The sequence below is a fragment of the Delphinapterus leucas genome, chromosome 1 (genome assembly GCF_059928025.1).
Source record: "Delphinapterus leucas isolate spDelLeu-1000000601 "Yukka" chromosome 1, BTC_Dleu_Yukka2, whole genome shotgun sequence".
Taxonomy (NCBI): Eukaryota; Metazoa; Chordata; class Mammalia; order Artiodactyla; family Monodontidae; genus Delphinapterus; species Delphinapterus leucas.
Genome location: NC_143129.1, coordinates 24,821,495 through 24,837,133, shown reverse-complemented (window position 1 = coordinate 24,837,133; position 15,639 = coordinate 24,821,495). Strand labels below are relative to the sequence as shown.

Below are 15,639 nucleotides of genomic sequence, written 5' to 3'. Positions count from 1 at the left end.
CCTATCCCTGAGAAGATGCAAGAATCTTGGGTCACTGAAATTTTTCCTTAGGTATGCGTCTGAACTAGTCGAGGACCAGTATATCCAAAGCGCAGAAGGCTTCTTGTCTCTCTGCATCCTGAATTCCCCTCAGGGGCACTGTGGTTGGGTGACTGTAGGGGCTGATGGCTTGATCCTTGTAGAACTGGAACGACAGGCAACATTTTTTTCTTGACAGCCTTGAATCTAGTAGATGTTTGCTGCATCTTGGCTTCCCTCTGATCCTACGTGCAGCAGAGCCATGACCAGGGGTAGCAGGTAGAATGGGGGCCGATCACAGGAGTGGCTCACTGATTTATTGAAGTGAAAACATTGAAAGACAAATTCAAGTCTGATTTTGTACGGAAAAATGAGGTGATGAAGAAAAGTGCATAAATCACTTAGATGCCATTTTCTCCGCAACTCCAAAGATCTCCAGATACACAAATCATCGTCTACGACATAAAGTGTCTCTGCTTCCTAGCTCCGTGCCTGCAGGCATTATAATACCTAACTCAGGATTCTTTCAATGATTAAAGAAGATAAACAAGGGTTTTTCCAGTAGGTAAGTCCCCCCCCCGCAAAAAAAAAAAAAGGAAAAGAAAGGTTATATCACCACTTTCTACTTCTGCAGCAGTTATAAACATCTTCCATAGGAAGCAAAACAAAAACAAGTAATCTCCCTTCATTTTCAATGAAGAAAGCTAGTCTGTGTGGAAGTGGTTTACTCTGGAATTACAGGGCAAGCAAGGGGAAGTGTGACCTCTCAGCTCTGTGTCTGTCATTACTTTTGCTCTGATTCTTTTGTCTGCTTTGAACCAGATACATTTGTTTAAAGCCTTGTCAACAGATTGTGCAAGAGGAATCACCTGAGAAACACCTTCAAAAAAAGCAAAGCCAGTGCTTGAAGGTGCTGAGTTCTGATCCTAATTTCTGTCTCTAGATGGAGCTGCAGGGTGCAAGGCACCAGGTACCCCTGGGGCGTCAGGCAAGCAAGCCTGTTTTTTTCCTCTGTTCCTCTCTCTTCTCTACCTCCGCTCCTGTGTGGTTTGTGTACCCACCGGGATCTGGCAGTGAGCCCTCTAAAAAATCTGAAGAGACCTTCTTTCCCTTTGGCTACGATAGAGTGGTTTGGCTCAAAAACAACTTTGCCTCTAAAATAACCAAGATCCCATGTTATATTAACTTTTCCCCATTTCTCCATGAATGGTCAAGGGAATTTGAGATTATTTTTACTCAGGAACCAGCTGGGAATTTGGCAAAATCACAGAACTTCTCAAATGCAGCCTGTACAAGGATGCTGAGGGCATTCGCTTTTTTTGTTTTGTTTTTCTTTAACTTTGAGTATAGTTTGTATTATAAAGTAAGTGTACAGGAAAAGCTATAAAGTTTTCACAACATTTTGGGGATGATGGCATCACAAAGTTAAATTCAGTTCGTCTCTGCTCCTGCAGAGGGACGGGGGTACATCACAGGTGCAAAACCTGTCACAGCAGCCGTCTGAATCTAAAATTGCATTGATGGCTTCTCAGCCCCACAAGCACTTTCTGCTGAGGGCACTGCCATGCTCAGGAGGACTATTGGTGGATGCGAGGGGGAGGTCTGAGTTCAAGTCCTGCTTCGGGGTACTTCTCGGTGACAGACAGCGGTTGGAGCTTCTCTGACAAAGCACAGGTGCTGAGCAGGGGGACAGTAGGGGTGATTCCAGGGGAGCTGAAGACATCAGGGACATAGCTTCTGCTTTGTCCTAAGCCTAAAGGTTGGTTGACACACGTGGCCCCAACCCTGCCTGGGTGGATAATCTGACAGCAATTCCAGAAGCTTCTGTAAGGCTCAGTGAGTGGGCATCCTGTGCGTGCCCGGCTGGGGCTGACACCTGGCTGACCTGAGGTCCCACCTTGGAGTCCACTGGCCAATGCAACCTGCAGCAGCCCCTGGGTCCAGCATTTCCCAGCTCAGGCAGAGCAACAGCTGCTTCAGAATCTGCTAGGCTGCTTGTGGAAAATGCAGCTTCCTGGCCACACACTAGACTCTCTAGATCCAAATCAGAGGTTCTGGAAATCTTCGTTATTAACAAATGCATGAACTGAGGCTCCTGCACACTGACACCCGTTCTCTGGAGAACAGTCCCCCTTTGACACCCAAGCAGAGTCCCCAGTGAGTCAGGGGCCCTGTCACTCCCCTTGGTCTTGGGGAGCAGCACTGGGCTCGTGCTGCGGGCCCCAGGGAGGTGTCCCCCACTGCATGAAGGGGTGAAAAAGTCTTCACGCACAGAAACATTAGATAAATTGGGGCTTTTATTCACAGAATATGGAAGAAAAGCATACAAAAGAAGCCTCTTGGTCAATCGTGTAAAGGGAAGGTTCTAAAACTCAATTTTTAGTAGGGTGTGGATGCTGATATATTTTTTTAAAAACTAAAGAGAAAGAAAAGGCGAAAAGGTAATCTGCAGCATGGGCGCCTTGTCTTGGGGGAAATGACAACTCAGCTGAGTGACAGTTTACAGCAGTTCATCTTCTGTGCACACGAATCTGGCTCCCAGGACCATCCCTGCAAGGTTTTGACTTTTGAAATTTCTGGATTAATTCTTAACCAGAATTCTAAAACATTGAGGGCCAAATGTGCTTGGCCTTATAATGTCTCTAATTTGGGGGTAAGCGGGGGCGATTCTCCCTTGGACAGGCTTCAGCCGCTCTCGTCCCTCCCAGGTCACACTTCTACATCCCCTGGGAGACTCAACGGGCTTCTCTGGGGGCAGGCCAGCAGCACTGGGCCACCGGGCAGGCGTCCTCAAACCCACACAGGCTCCTTCTTCCCCTCTGCCTTTCCTGTGAGCAGCAGGTCGCGCAGGCCTGACTCTCTTTCCCCCCAGACGATGCTTTGCTTTTTCTTCCACTGATGTCGCCTCTCTTCCCTGACTCCCAGTGTGGCCAGGCACGCTCTAATTATCGTACATGTGTGAAAATGTGCCACCATCAACTCTCATCATTTGAGCTAAAACAAGACCATTTGTTTTCTCTTTTCCTCACCGATATTAATGGTGCAGGAATTGGGTCCAAGTTCATCTTCAACACAAGCCTCCAGAACGTGAAGCACAATCTAGCTTCCCGGCTACAACGCTCTCCTCCACTCGTTCCTCTTTCTGTCCATCTGTCTGTCTTCCAACCTTCTCCACTTCCCGGTGCCACCTGGCTGGGTTTGACGGGTGAAGCACGAGCACTGAGCCCTCATTTCCCTGCCCCGGGAAACTTCACAGGGCAACAAGCAGGTGTTGCCACCAATCCTGCAGACTGGTCTGTAATAACTATTTTGGACTTCGGGACATTCTGGAAACCAGGTCAGAACAGGGGCCTATCGTGGAGGTTGGCAGCGGGCACCCCCCTGTGCGATGGTCCAGTGGCAGTCCACAGGTCACCCTCCAGGCCCGGGACCCTCACCCCCCCTAACTTTGAATCCAGCTGAGATGACGTCAAACTGGGCAGCACGGAAGAGGAAAGGCTGCTCCAAAGGCAGCCAATGTGAGCTCACAGGCCTCAGAGGGTCTGGAAGCACCAGCACGGCGTCTCTGGTCACCCAACCTCCCCCGGACCCCGCCCAGAGCTTAAGATTTTCCAGCGCTGATAACGCAGACCTGGCACCTGTGCTTCCGCTTCTCTCGTCCAGCATCCTTCTTCTGCTTCCTTCATACCTGTCTCCTACCTTCTGGTTCCTTCTCTAAATAATACACTTTCATTTCCAGGTATAGCACCTCCCTCTCTCCCCAGAGAGAGCACCCTTCCTTGGCTTGATGTCGAGGACGAGGGGGCTGATGGTACCCCAGGCAGCTGAGTCAGGAGGCCAGCCATCTGCCTGCCAGAGAGTCTGGCCAGCTCCATGTGGCTGGGCTGGACTGGGCTGGACTGGGCTGGACTGGGCCCGGCAGCCCTCAGGAGTGCTCTCTCCCTCAAACAACCTGTACCTGAACTTGCAGATCCTAACACCCTCATCACCACCTCCACATTCATGTCAGAGAAGGTGAAAGTGACAAGCCTTCATCTACTTGAAACAGTCATGACACATCGTCAACACAGTTTTCAAAGCATCGTAGCCTTCAAAGAGGTTTTTCTTCCTTCCTTCTTCTCAAGCCTGTAATTAAAACTCCTTGTGGCAAAGGGGTACAGGAAGGAGATGGGGTGATGACTTCAGGAACAAACAGTTCCTTGGGTGTCCTCAGAACCGAAGCAGCTAAGGGCTGGGAGTCCTGTCAGCCTGTGCGCTTTCTAGAATTGAGCAAATCAGCTCACTCCAGATGCAAATCCCCCATCCGTGTCCCTAATCACCACTCTGCTACCCACCCAGAGCGTGGACTTCTGCCAAGTGTTTGTCTCCACACCAGCCCCTGCCCCCTTCACGAGCAGCTCCGGTTTTAGCGAACTGACCCTAATCCCAAGCCTGACCTCAGCCTAATTCTCTGCGGGATTGTTCACCAGGGCCACCCGTGTCCCAGACATGTGGAGAGCTGAGCAGTTGGAGGGGGATGACTCATCGGAAACACTCATCCAATTCAACCAAGACGTTTTCTTTCTTCCGAGTATTTTGTGAGTTCAAGTCTGAGATGCTCCCGGATTCGCACTATTCCCGGAACAGAGGCTTCCAGTCTGCCCAGGCAGCTCCCACTAGCGGACAAACGACACCACACTGGTGGCCACTCCGAACGGGGCGGAGTAGGCAGCAGCGAATCCCTGCAGGCCGACCACGATGTAGCGGCATCCTTTGGTGATAACTTTCCCAACGTTCTGTTTTTAGGAACAGAAGAGAAAAGCAAAGGGTTAGGCGAGGCAACTTTGTAATCTTCCATGCACAATGGTGCCATACATAAAGAATCATTTCGCCTCATTTTCCCAGGGCAAATGAGCCAGCTAGCATTTCTCAGCTCTCTGGTGTCCCACACCCAACCCCATCATACGAACACTCGGGGACTCAGCACAGACATCGGCACCTTGAAAAGGGCTTTCCAGCCCCGCATGTTTCCAGATCATTCAGAGATCTTCTTGGAAACAGCAGTGAAGCTGCTACTTTTTTTTTTTTTTTTTTTTGCCGTACGCGGGCCTCTCACTGTTGTGGCCTCTCCCGTTGCAGAGCACAGGCTACAGACGCGCAGGCTCAGCGGCCATGGCTTACGGGCACAGCCGCTCCGCGGCATGTGGGATCTTCCCGGACCGGGGCACGAACACACGTCCCCTGCATCGGCAGGCGGACTCTCAACCACTGCGCCACCAGGGAAGCCCGAAGCTGCTACTTCTAAAACCAAACCAGTTTTGTTGTATTTTTTTAAACCAAAGCCCATTCTCTTCTGTTCCAGCTAAGTTACTGGCTCTGCTGAAGGCTGGGTCGAGAGTTTTCCGTCATTCACCTGATCTGAAAGCCCACCCAGTCCTCCCTCTGCCTCCAGGGCACACCCCTTTCTGACCCACATTTGTGTCTTTAAAATCTCCTACTGTTCTGTCATTGCTGCATCCACGGAAGTCTTGGTTCCCAATACAATTCTACACTCCTTGAGGGTAACGACTGGGCCTTTCTTTCTTGGTATCCACTCTCCCTCCTCCTTCTCTTCAAGGCCTGGTGCTAGACTGAGGGCATCCAAGGGATTCAAGTGGAATCGCAACAGAAAAATGAAGACCACCACCACCGACTAACACTGACTGTGCTGCTGCCCCTCCCCCTTTCTCTCTCCACCCCCAACTTCCGTCATCCTTCTTCATGACGACAACATCCATGTACGTGACCTGGACATCATCACACATCTTGTCTCTACACCCTCGATTTTTCCAACTCCAATCACCACTTAAAATTCCTGATCACGGGGCTTCCCTGGTGGCGCAGTGGTTGGGAGTCCGCCTGCCGATGCAGGGGACACGGGTTTGTGCCCCAGTCCGGGAAGATCCCACATGCCTAGGAGCGGCTGGGCCCGTGAGCCATGGCCGCTGGGCCTGCGCATCCGGAGCCTGTGCTCCGCAACGGGAGAGGCCACAACAGTGAGAGGCCTGCTCCCTGATCACAATCACAAACCTGCCTTTGACTTCCAACACTGCATGGCCAGCCTAGTCTGTCAGTCCAGTAGGCTGACTGTCCCTCTCTCCCAGATATTATTTCTTACCTTTTCCTTTCTCCACAAGCCTCTCTGCCCCCAATGCACACAGAGAAACACACACAGTGTCCATACCCTCATTAGATGATCCCACTTCATCTCCCACTGACTCAGAAGTCATTAGGGAACCCGTTCATCCTTTACCACTGTCTACACCTGCCCCAGCTTCTCCTCCCACCTTGCCGGTGTCCCAGTAGAGAAAATGGCCCTCTTCCCCCAAGGCACTCCCTTGACACTTGCTGTTGGTACCCTTTCTCACCTTGCCCCCAGCTTTCCCTTCTCCAATATCACCATCCTCTTCCTCCCCATTGCATCATTCCTATCAGCTTACAGATATGCTCCGCTGTCCCCCTGACTCCATACCCTTCTCTAGGTCTTGCCTGGGTCTCTGCTCTCCTTCTCGGCAAACCAGTGGAAAGCGCCATCTACACACACAGCTTCCACTTCCTCCCTTCTTATTCCCTCTTCCTCAACCCTGACCATCCAGGACTGCTTGGTCATGGCCGTCTGCCACCGCCATGCTGCCTGAGCCAATGAGCATTTTTCTGTCTTCCCCCTGACTCTCAACAGCTTTGGACAAACTTCATGAAACGCTCATTTGGCCTCTTTGACTCCATATTCTCTTGGTTTTCCCTTATCTCACATAAAGCCCCTCCTCAGCTTTCATTTTTTAAAATAATTTTTAATTGAAATATAGTTGATTTACAATGGTTCAGGTGTACAGTAAAACGATTCACTTATTCATATATATATACATACATGTATATATTCTTTTTCAGATTCTTTTCCATTATAGGTTATTACAAGATATTGAATATAGTTCCCTGTGCTATACGGTAGGTCCTTGTTGTTTATTTATTTATTTATTTATTTTTTTTAAAGAAGATGTTGGGGGTAGGAGTTTATTAATTAATTAATTTATTTATTTTTGCTGTGTTGGGTCTTCGTTTCTGTGTGAGGGCTTTCTCTAGTTGTGGCGAGTGGGGGCCACTCTTCATCACGGTACGTGGGCGTCTCACTGTTGCGGCCTCTCTTGTTGCGGAGCACAGGCTCCAGACGCGCAGGCTCAGTAGTTGTGGCTCTCGGGCCTAGTTGCTCCGCGGCATGTGGGATCTTCCCAGACCAGGGCTCGAACCTGTGTCCCCTGCACTAGCAGGCAGATTCTCAACCACTGTGCCACCAGGGAAGCCCCTTGTTGCTTATTTTATAAACAGTGGTGTATATCTGTTAATCTCAAATTCCTAATTTATCCCTCCCCCCTCCCTTTCCCCTTTGGTAAGTTTGTTTTCTATGCCTGTGAGTTTATTTCTGTTTTGTAATTAAGTTCATTTGCATCTTTTTTTAGATTCCACATTTAAGTGGCATTATGTGATATTTGTCTTTGTCTGACTTACTTCACTTAGTATGATAATCTCTAGGTCCATTCATGTTGCTGCAAATGGCATTATTTCACTCTTTTTTATGCCCCTCCTCAGCTTTCTTTCCCTTCTACCAAACTATAAAATGTTGGAGTTGTTCAGTACTGTTCTTTACTTTTTATTTAAAAAAATATTTTGGGCTAGAATCTCTCCACAGGTGGTCCCATCCATTTCCAATGACTTTAAGAATTCCCTGTATGCTGATAAATCCCATATTTATATCTTCAGCTCAGACTCAAATATTCAGTTCTCTACTTGAGGGCTCTACTTTTTGAGGCCTCAAGATCCCTCTGACCTACACTCTTCCTTGCTGCAACAAACAGACAGATCTAACTTGGACTGGCTACTAGTGCATTCCTAGAGGCCTTTGGCTATCAGGCTTCAACAAGAAGGATGCACCAAGGAGTTAAATTTATCCATGATTATACAGCTGGTAAGAGGCAGGGCTGAAGTTCAATCCCAAAGAAATCTCACCTCAGGGCCTGTGTCCTTACTCCCCACACACACTTCCCTTCTTTAAGGAAGGCAGTGTGTAACCTTGCAATTGATTGCTTGCGGCCTGGGCTTAAATTCCAGCCCAATCACTTATTTAATTTTCACTGGCCTCAGTTTCCTCACCTATAAAATGGGCATATTTAGTAACCACCTCATTGGGTGAAGAGGCTTAAAAAGGTTTACGCAAGGAAAGCCCTTAGAACAGTGCCTGGCACCAAATGCAGGCAGTAGGACTGGCCCCCCAAGGTCAGCTATCTTTATTGGAAAACAACCTTTGCCTCTTTTTATTCTACAGTAATTTACGTTTGTGGTGGTAATTTTGAAATCTAAGATATTTTGTTATCTGTTCAGGAAAGTTTCTTAAGACGGCACTTTCCTATGATTTCTGGCTTACGTCAGCTTTCAGAGACCTCAGAATAACAGAAGGAGGTCGTGCTCAGTATTGTATGCCCAGCATCCAGAAAGGGACTGGTGTTTCCTTTGGTTGTTCTCAGGCCAAAGGAGGAGTTCTGGGAGAGGAAGGTCACTCTGATGGCCTCTTTAGACACTGATTCCCAGGACACTGCCTCGTCAACTTCCCAAGGAGACACTAGGGTGTGTGTTGGGAGCAGGGAGGCAGTGATGCTGCTAAGAGAAACATCTCTGTAAATGTGTAATAAGATTCTGTGGGAGAATTTTACGTACCTGTTAGAAATAACGACAACGACAAAAACTGTCCTCCTGGAGTAAGTATTAACAGTCCAGAGCATCCTTTATAAGCCAAGCCCCTAGAATCATGGATGGCCTGCATTAAACTTGACATTTTGGGTATTTGTACATCCATTTCCCTCAGCCTGCTATTTTAAAAAACTGCTTGTCACTTCATCTTTGCAAATGAGAAAAAAAACTTACTAAAATAGCTCATTAGCTAGAACACAGTCAAAACACAGATTTGAGAAATGTGATGCAAAGAAATGTAAAATAGCATCGACCATTTCAGTGTCATTGGAGGGAGCAGATTTTGAAATCTTTTGATCTGAGTAGAGTTTCAACCCATATAATCTCTCAGAGGGGCGGAGGGGCCTGGGTGATCATGGGACAGTGTGGTAGGTTGAATAATGCCCTCCCCTCAAGATGCCCATGTCCTAATCCCCAGAATCTGTGAATATGTAACCTCATATGGCAAAAGGGACTTTGTGGATGTGATTTAATGAAGGATCTTGAATTGGGGAGACTACCATGGATTATCCAGGGGGTCCCAATCATTATAAGGATTCTTTTTTTTTGCGGTACGTGGGCCTCTCACTGTTGTGGCCTCGCCCGTTGCGGAGCACAGGCTCTGGACGCGCAGGCTCAGCGGCCATGGCTCACGGGCCCAGCCGCTCCACGGCATGTGGGATCTTCCCGGACCGGGGCACGAACCCGCGTCCCCTGCATCGGCAGGCGGACTCTCAACCACTGCGCCACCAGGGAAGCCCATATAAGGATTCTTATATCTTTATAAAGATCCAAATAAAGACGACCACCCTTACAGAAGGGAAGCAGGAAGAGTTGGCGAGAAGGCAATGCGGTGCCAGAAGCAGAGAGACAGAGAGAAGGAGACTTGCAGATGCTGGCCCTGAACATGGAGGTGGGGACCTCTGGAAGCTGAAAAGAGCAAAGAAAGGGTTTTCCTCTGGAGCCTCCAGAAGGAACCAGCCTGTTGACTGTAGCTCAGGGAAGACGACTTTTAGCCTCCAGAACTGTAGAATAAATTTGTGTTGCCTTAAATCACTATATTTGTGGTAATCTGTTACAGGCAAACTAATACAGGGAGTGAGGCTTTTCTGGGGGTTCCCGGGTAACCCCAAAGATGTCGGGGATTCCCTGTCCCCACCCCCAGTTTCCAAAAGGGAATCAGCTCTCAACAAAGATCCCTTTCCCCCAAGTATAAAAATCAAGTCTTCCCTTGTGAAATTTGGTCAGGACCCAGGCACAAAGCTGAGGTGGGCTGTCAGCTACAGAAGTTGATTTTTTTCTGAGTTAGAGCTCATTAAAAACTGATCAGAGAAGAAACAGTCATATGCGACCTCTCCTCCTTCCCCTTAGATAACAGCCAACAACGACAGGACCCTCGCCATATGCCAGGTGCGTTCCAAGACGTGTACATGGACTACACTCATTTACTCCTTACCACAGCCCTAGTATTAACCCATGTGACAGATGAGGAAACCGAGGCAGAGAGGAGAGCAGAGCTCAAGGTCACATAGACAGTAGGAGGCTGAGCACAGCTGGCGCCTGGCAGTCTGGCTCCAGGGCCCCTGTCCTAACCCCTTACTTAGACGTGGGACATTTTTCTTCCTCTTGAGCTCAAGGTTATTCCACACCCTGTGTTTCCCTTCTCCAACCCCCTCCTAGCTGCCCGATTAATAAAATTTAATAACTTTCCTTATCTGTGCTTCTCCTTGTGGCTCTCAGAGGTGCCTGGGAAAGGCGACTTCCTATTTGAAGCTAAGTTTGGGGTTTGGTTCCCTCACCCCCCTTCTCCCTCCACCCTAACTGCTTTTGAGCCGGCAGGGGCCAGGGGAGACTCCTGACTCCCAGCTCTGCTCTCCAGCTGTGTGGCCTTCAGCAAAGAGCTTAACTTCCTGAAACTCCAGTTTCCTTCACTGCATAATGGGAGTCCATGGCTTTCTAAGGTCGTTGAGAAGATTCAAGGTAATTGTGCATTGTATGTGCACCAGAGCACCCCGCAGCCTGTAAGAGCACAGCAGACCCACACACTTTCCCCTTCCCTGCACCCAGAAAACAGCACTTTCCCAGCAACTCCTGCCCATCTGAACACTCACATCATTACTTAAAAATCAACTGGGGAAAAAAAAAAAAAAAAAAAAAAGCTAGGGCTTCCCTGGGGCGCAGTGGTTGAGAGTCCGCCTGCTGAGGCAGGGGACACGGGTTCGTGCCCCGGTCCAGGAAGATCCCACATGCCACGGAGCCACTGGGCCCGTGAGCCATGGCCACTGAGCCTGCGCATCCGGAGCCTGTGCTCCGCCATGGGAGAGGCCACAACAGTGAGAGGCCTACGTACCACCAAAAAAAAAAAAAAAAAAATCAACTGGGGCCACTGACTGCCAAGAGTCCCAGGCACCCAGCCTTTCGAGCCCAAAGGTTCCTGCCAGAGACTGGACCCAGCACAGCATTGGGTCGACCCTGCTTGGGGCCAAGGGGCAGCAGGGGAAGGGGAACCTATCCTAGGACAGTTCACAAAAGCCAAACACCTTTCTTTAAATAGAAGCAGGAAGGGACTTGGGTGAAGGATTTGAGCGGTTAACAGATAAAAAGGAACTTTATTCACCCTTCCTTGAAGGGTTGAGCTATTTGCAGGTCATTCCTTATTCCAATGGCCCAAGTGCAATAAAATTTCACCTGGTGACCAAAGCAGGGAAAGTCACCTCCCCACATTTCTAGCGGAGACGTGGCTATTCTCATGGATTTTCAACACAGAAGGGTGGACCATCTGCCTCCTCCATGTTGGAGCTTAGATGTCGACCTTCTTGGTCGCCATCAAGAAAATGGAAGTTGAAGGGCAGAAAGGGCACATCCAACTCCAACGTGACAGCGTCCCCGCCTGGCCTCCTGGTCTATTGAACTAGCATGTAACACTCACTCCAGAGCTCTCACCTGCCTCATCTCTGCTAGCACTCTGCCCTCCGCTTTGGATGCCACCCCTTCTTTACCTGGTGAAATTCTTTTTTTTTTAGGTGAGGTGAAATTCACATAATGTAAAAATTAACCATTGTCAAGTGAGTAACTCAACGGCATTGAGCACGTTCACAGTGTTACGCAAGCACCACTTCTACCTACTTCCAAAATATTTTCATCATCCCCAAAGGCAAACCCACACGCATTAAGCAGTCGCCCTGCATTTCTCCCTCCCTTCAGTCCCTGGCAACCACCCATCTGCCTTCCATCTCTCTGGATTTACCTATTCTGGATATTTTATATAAATGGAATCATAGATTCGATATGTGACCTTGTGTGTCCGCCGTGTACTTCCTTCCTTTTAACGGCTGAATAGTATTCCATTGTGTGTATGAACCACATGTTGTTTATCCATTTACCAATTGATGGACATTTGGGTGGTTGCCACTCTTTGGCTATTGTGAATAACGCTGCTGCGAACATGTACATATATATTTGTTTGAGTATCTATTTTCAATTCTTTGGGGTATGTACCTAGGAGTGGAATTGCTGGATCATATGGTCGTTCTGTGTTTAATTTTTTGAGGAACGGCCAAATTGTTTTCCACGGCAGCTGCCCCATTTTACACTTCCACCAGCAATGCACAAGAATTCCGATTTTCCACATCCTCACCAACACTTGCTGTTTTCTGTTTTCTTTTTCCCTAATAATAGCTATGCTAGTGGATGTGAACTAGTACCTCAACATTAACCTGTGAAACCTTGACTCATCCTTCTGTGCCCAGTTTCCATGTCATCATTGATCTGAAAACCTCTCTGACTTTACAACCTCATCCCTGAAGATTAACTGCTGAGGCTCTTCCCATGCAGCTCCATGGTGGTGCCCCATATGGCAGCGTCTCCCTGGGAGGCTGTGGCCTCCTCTAGGGCAGGACTGCATCCTATCCATTTTTGTGTCTCTAGTGCTCAGCACAGTGCCTGGCACATAGTGAGAACCTTCAAAGCGTCTTCAGCTCAGCCAGCCTCTGAGCTGAGATTTCCACATTATCAGCTCACCAACTGAGAGGCAAATGACGCTTTTTTTTTTTTTGCGGTACGCGGGCCTCTCACTGCTGCGGCCTCTCCTGCTGCGGAGCACAGGCTCCGGACGCGCAGGCTCAGCAGCCATGGCTCACGGGCCCAGCTGCTCCGCGGCATGTGGGATCCTCCCGGACCGGGGCACGAACCCGCGTCCCCTGCATCGGCAGGCGGACTCTCAACCACGGCGCCACCAGGGGAGCCCGATGGCTTTTTTTGTGTGATCAGCTGGGACCAAGAAGAAGAATAATTCGTCCTAGCATGACTCTAAGCCTGAAAGGCCCAACTTTATAGTTTTTATTATTATACTATACCACTGCCTGCTTGTTTACTGCTCCCAAAGCTGCTGACATACCTTTAAAGAAGATGATAAAGCTAAGTTTCTAGGTGTGGCGACGTCGGTTTCAGGTATGATAAGAGGTCACCGGAGGACTGGATAATATATCAGATGGGGCCCCTGCCCTTTGGCCAGGATAGAATGAGTTTTGTGATTATCTTCTGGGTGGCCTTGTCCAGTCCCAGGGACCAGAGGCAGCAGTAGCTTCAAGCGTTTCCAGGCCAAAGCACCTGGGAACTGCTTTGGGGCTTTGATCTCTAGGGAGGAAACTACCATTTTGTCCCATATTCATATTACCTCTCTCTCTCCCTCTGTCTCTCTCTCCCACCCACCCCACAAGTGAATACTTACGGAGTGTTGAGCTCCCAGGCCCTGGAAATCACCTTGAGAATATTGGGAGACATAACCCAAACAATTCTCAGCTAGTAGGATATCCTCGAGAAGGCGTTGCGGGAAAACAGACAAACTGGGCTGTACCTCCCTGCTTTCCAACTGGGTCACCTTCTACAAGTCACCTAACCACGCTAATCCCTCAGTATTCCCACTTTTAAAATAGGGATACTGATTCCTGTCCTACCAACTACACAAGGGAGTGGGAGGACACACCTAGGACAAGAACCAGCTGGGTAAGCGACCCCTTGGGAAAGTTACCCACCCGCCAGCATCGGGATAGCCGTGGAGCGGTGCGCAGGGAAACCTCTGATTTAATTTCTATCACTCCCCGCAGCTCACTTTCCCCTTACTGCCCAGTTCACAGAGTGAGCAGTCTCGGGGCTCCAGGAGCGAATGCCGGGAAGGGGTGCTCGTGGGAGGCCGAGGGGGTGCAGGGCAGCGCAGAGAGGCTGAGACCGTCAGACGGTGGGGAGCCGACTCCAGCTCTAGGGCGGGCGCCCCGCGCTCCCCGACCTCCAAGGGACAGTGGCGGCGGTGGGATGCCTACCTTGCCGTACTTCTTCAGCTTCTGCCGGTACCTCTTCTTGGGCTTCTCGTCCGGCGCCGTCTCCTCCAGCGGCTCGTAGCGCTCGGGAAGGACCGCGAGGTGCACCCTCCGCGCGCCCCGGGTCCCCGGGCGCTGCTCGCTCGCCCCGCTCTCCGCCGCCTCGGCCCCGCTCTCCAGATGCTCCAGGATAGCAGCCGCCTCCTCGTCCCCCTCCGTCCGCCCTCGCCCCCGGGCGAGGGGCCTGCAGCGCGGGAGACTGCTCGCCGCCTTGCTTCGGAGCCTGGCTCCCACCGTCATGGTGCCGCGGGCCCTGCGGCTGAGGTCGGTGCACGAAGACACCAACCTTTGCGCCTAGCCTGCGCCTCCACCCCCGCCGCCCGCCCTTGCCCAGCCCGGCCCAGCCCGGCCCAGTCCGGACGGGGCGGGGGGGCTGGGGGAGAGGTGGATGGGAAACTTGGGATCGCAGCGCCCCCTGGCTCTAGGATGGCGGCGGCTCCACCCAGGCCTGGCTTTCTGGGGGTCGGGCCCAGCCGCCAGCATCCCATCCTCTGGCCAAAGGGGTGAGGGATGCTCCAAAGCTCAATGCACAATGAACACGCAAAGCACGTTCAACCACACTTGCAACGAAATAAGTGAACCCCAAATAGTGAGACTTCCTTTGCACACGTGCAAGCTGGCAGAGATGATGAGAGGTGATGATGATGGTGATGATGGTGATGAAAAAGACGACAGTAATAAAGGTTATACTCAGACTTCCCTGGTGGCGCAGTGGTTAAGAATCCGCCTGCCAGTGCAAGGGACACGGGTTTGAGCCCTGGTCCAGGAAGATCCCACATGCTGCAGAGCAACTAAGTCCCTGGGCCACAGCTTCTGACCCTGCCCTCTAGAGCCCACGAGCCACAACTACTGAGCCCGGGAGCCACAACTACAAAGCCCGCGTGCCTAGAGCCCGTGCTCCACAGCAAGCGAAGCCACTGCAATGAGAAGCCCGCGCACAGCAAGAAAGAGCAGCCCCGACTCCTCTCAACTAGAGAAAGCCCACGCCCAGCAACAAAGACCCAACGCAGCCAAAAATAAATACATAAATAAACGAATCTTTTAAAAAAGATTATACTCAATGCTGGTGAGGGTATGGTGAGAGGATGGTTATAATACAATATTCATGGGTCGCAAACTGGAGACAGGCTTTTGCAAAGGCAATCAGCAAATATTTATCAAGAGTTCTGAAAAACGGCCATACCTTTCTAGGTGCCTATGTTAAGGAAACATTCAGAAACACAGAGCAGTGTGTCCACGGTGTTAATCACAGTCTGACTTCAGCGAAAAGTTGAAGGAAACCAATGGGGATGGGCAGGTGAAATTCTGGTGCAAGCATATGATATCATACGAAGTAATCATTAAAATCACGATTTTCAAGAATATCACTCTGGGGGAAAAACAGAGAATATCACTCTGGTAGATATGCATTCTCAGGTCACTGTGAATCTCAGTCTGTTTGGGATGCCTTACTTTCTTATGTAGGTACGTATCTTTTAATTCTTGGAAACTTAGAGTTAAGTATAAAATG

General features: G+C 49.9%; 1 protein-coding gene across 1 annotated transcript; it reads right to left on the bottom strand.

Annotated features, from left to right (window-relative positions):
- Positions 1 to 1,507: 1,507 nt before the first annotated feature.
- C1H1orf115 (chromosome 1 C1orf115 homolog) lies at positions 1,508 to 14,369 on the bottom strand. Its single transcript, XM_022579259.2, has 2 exons — positions 14,073 to 14,369; positions 1,508 to 4,793 (listed from the first exon to the last, which is right to left on the bottom strand). Exons 1-2 carry the CDS (start codon positions 14,367 to 14,369, stop codon positions 4,674 to 4,676), a joined length of 417 nt encoding a protein of 138 aa, XP_022434967.1. The 3' UTR covers positions 1,508 to 4,673.
- Positions 14,370 to 15,639: the final 1,270 nt, after the last annotated feature.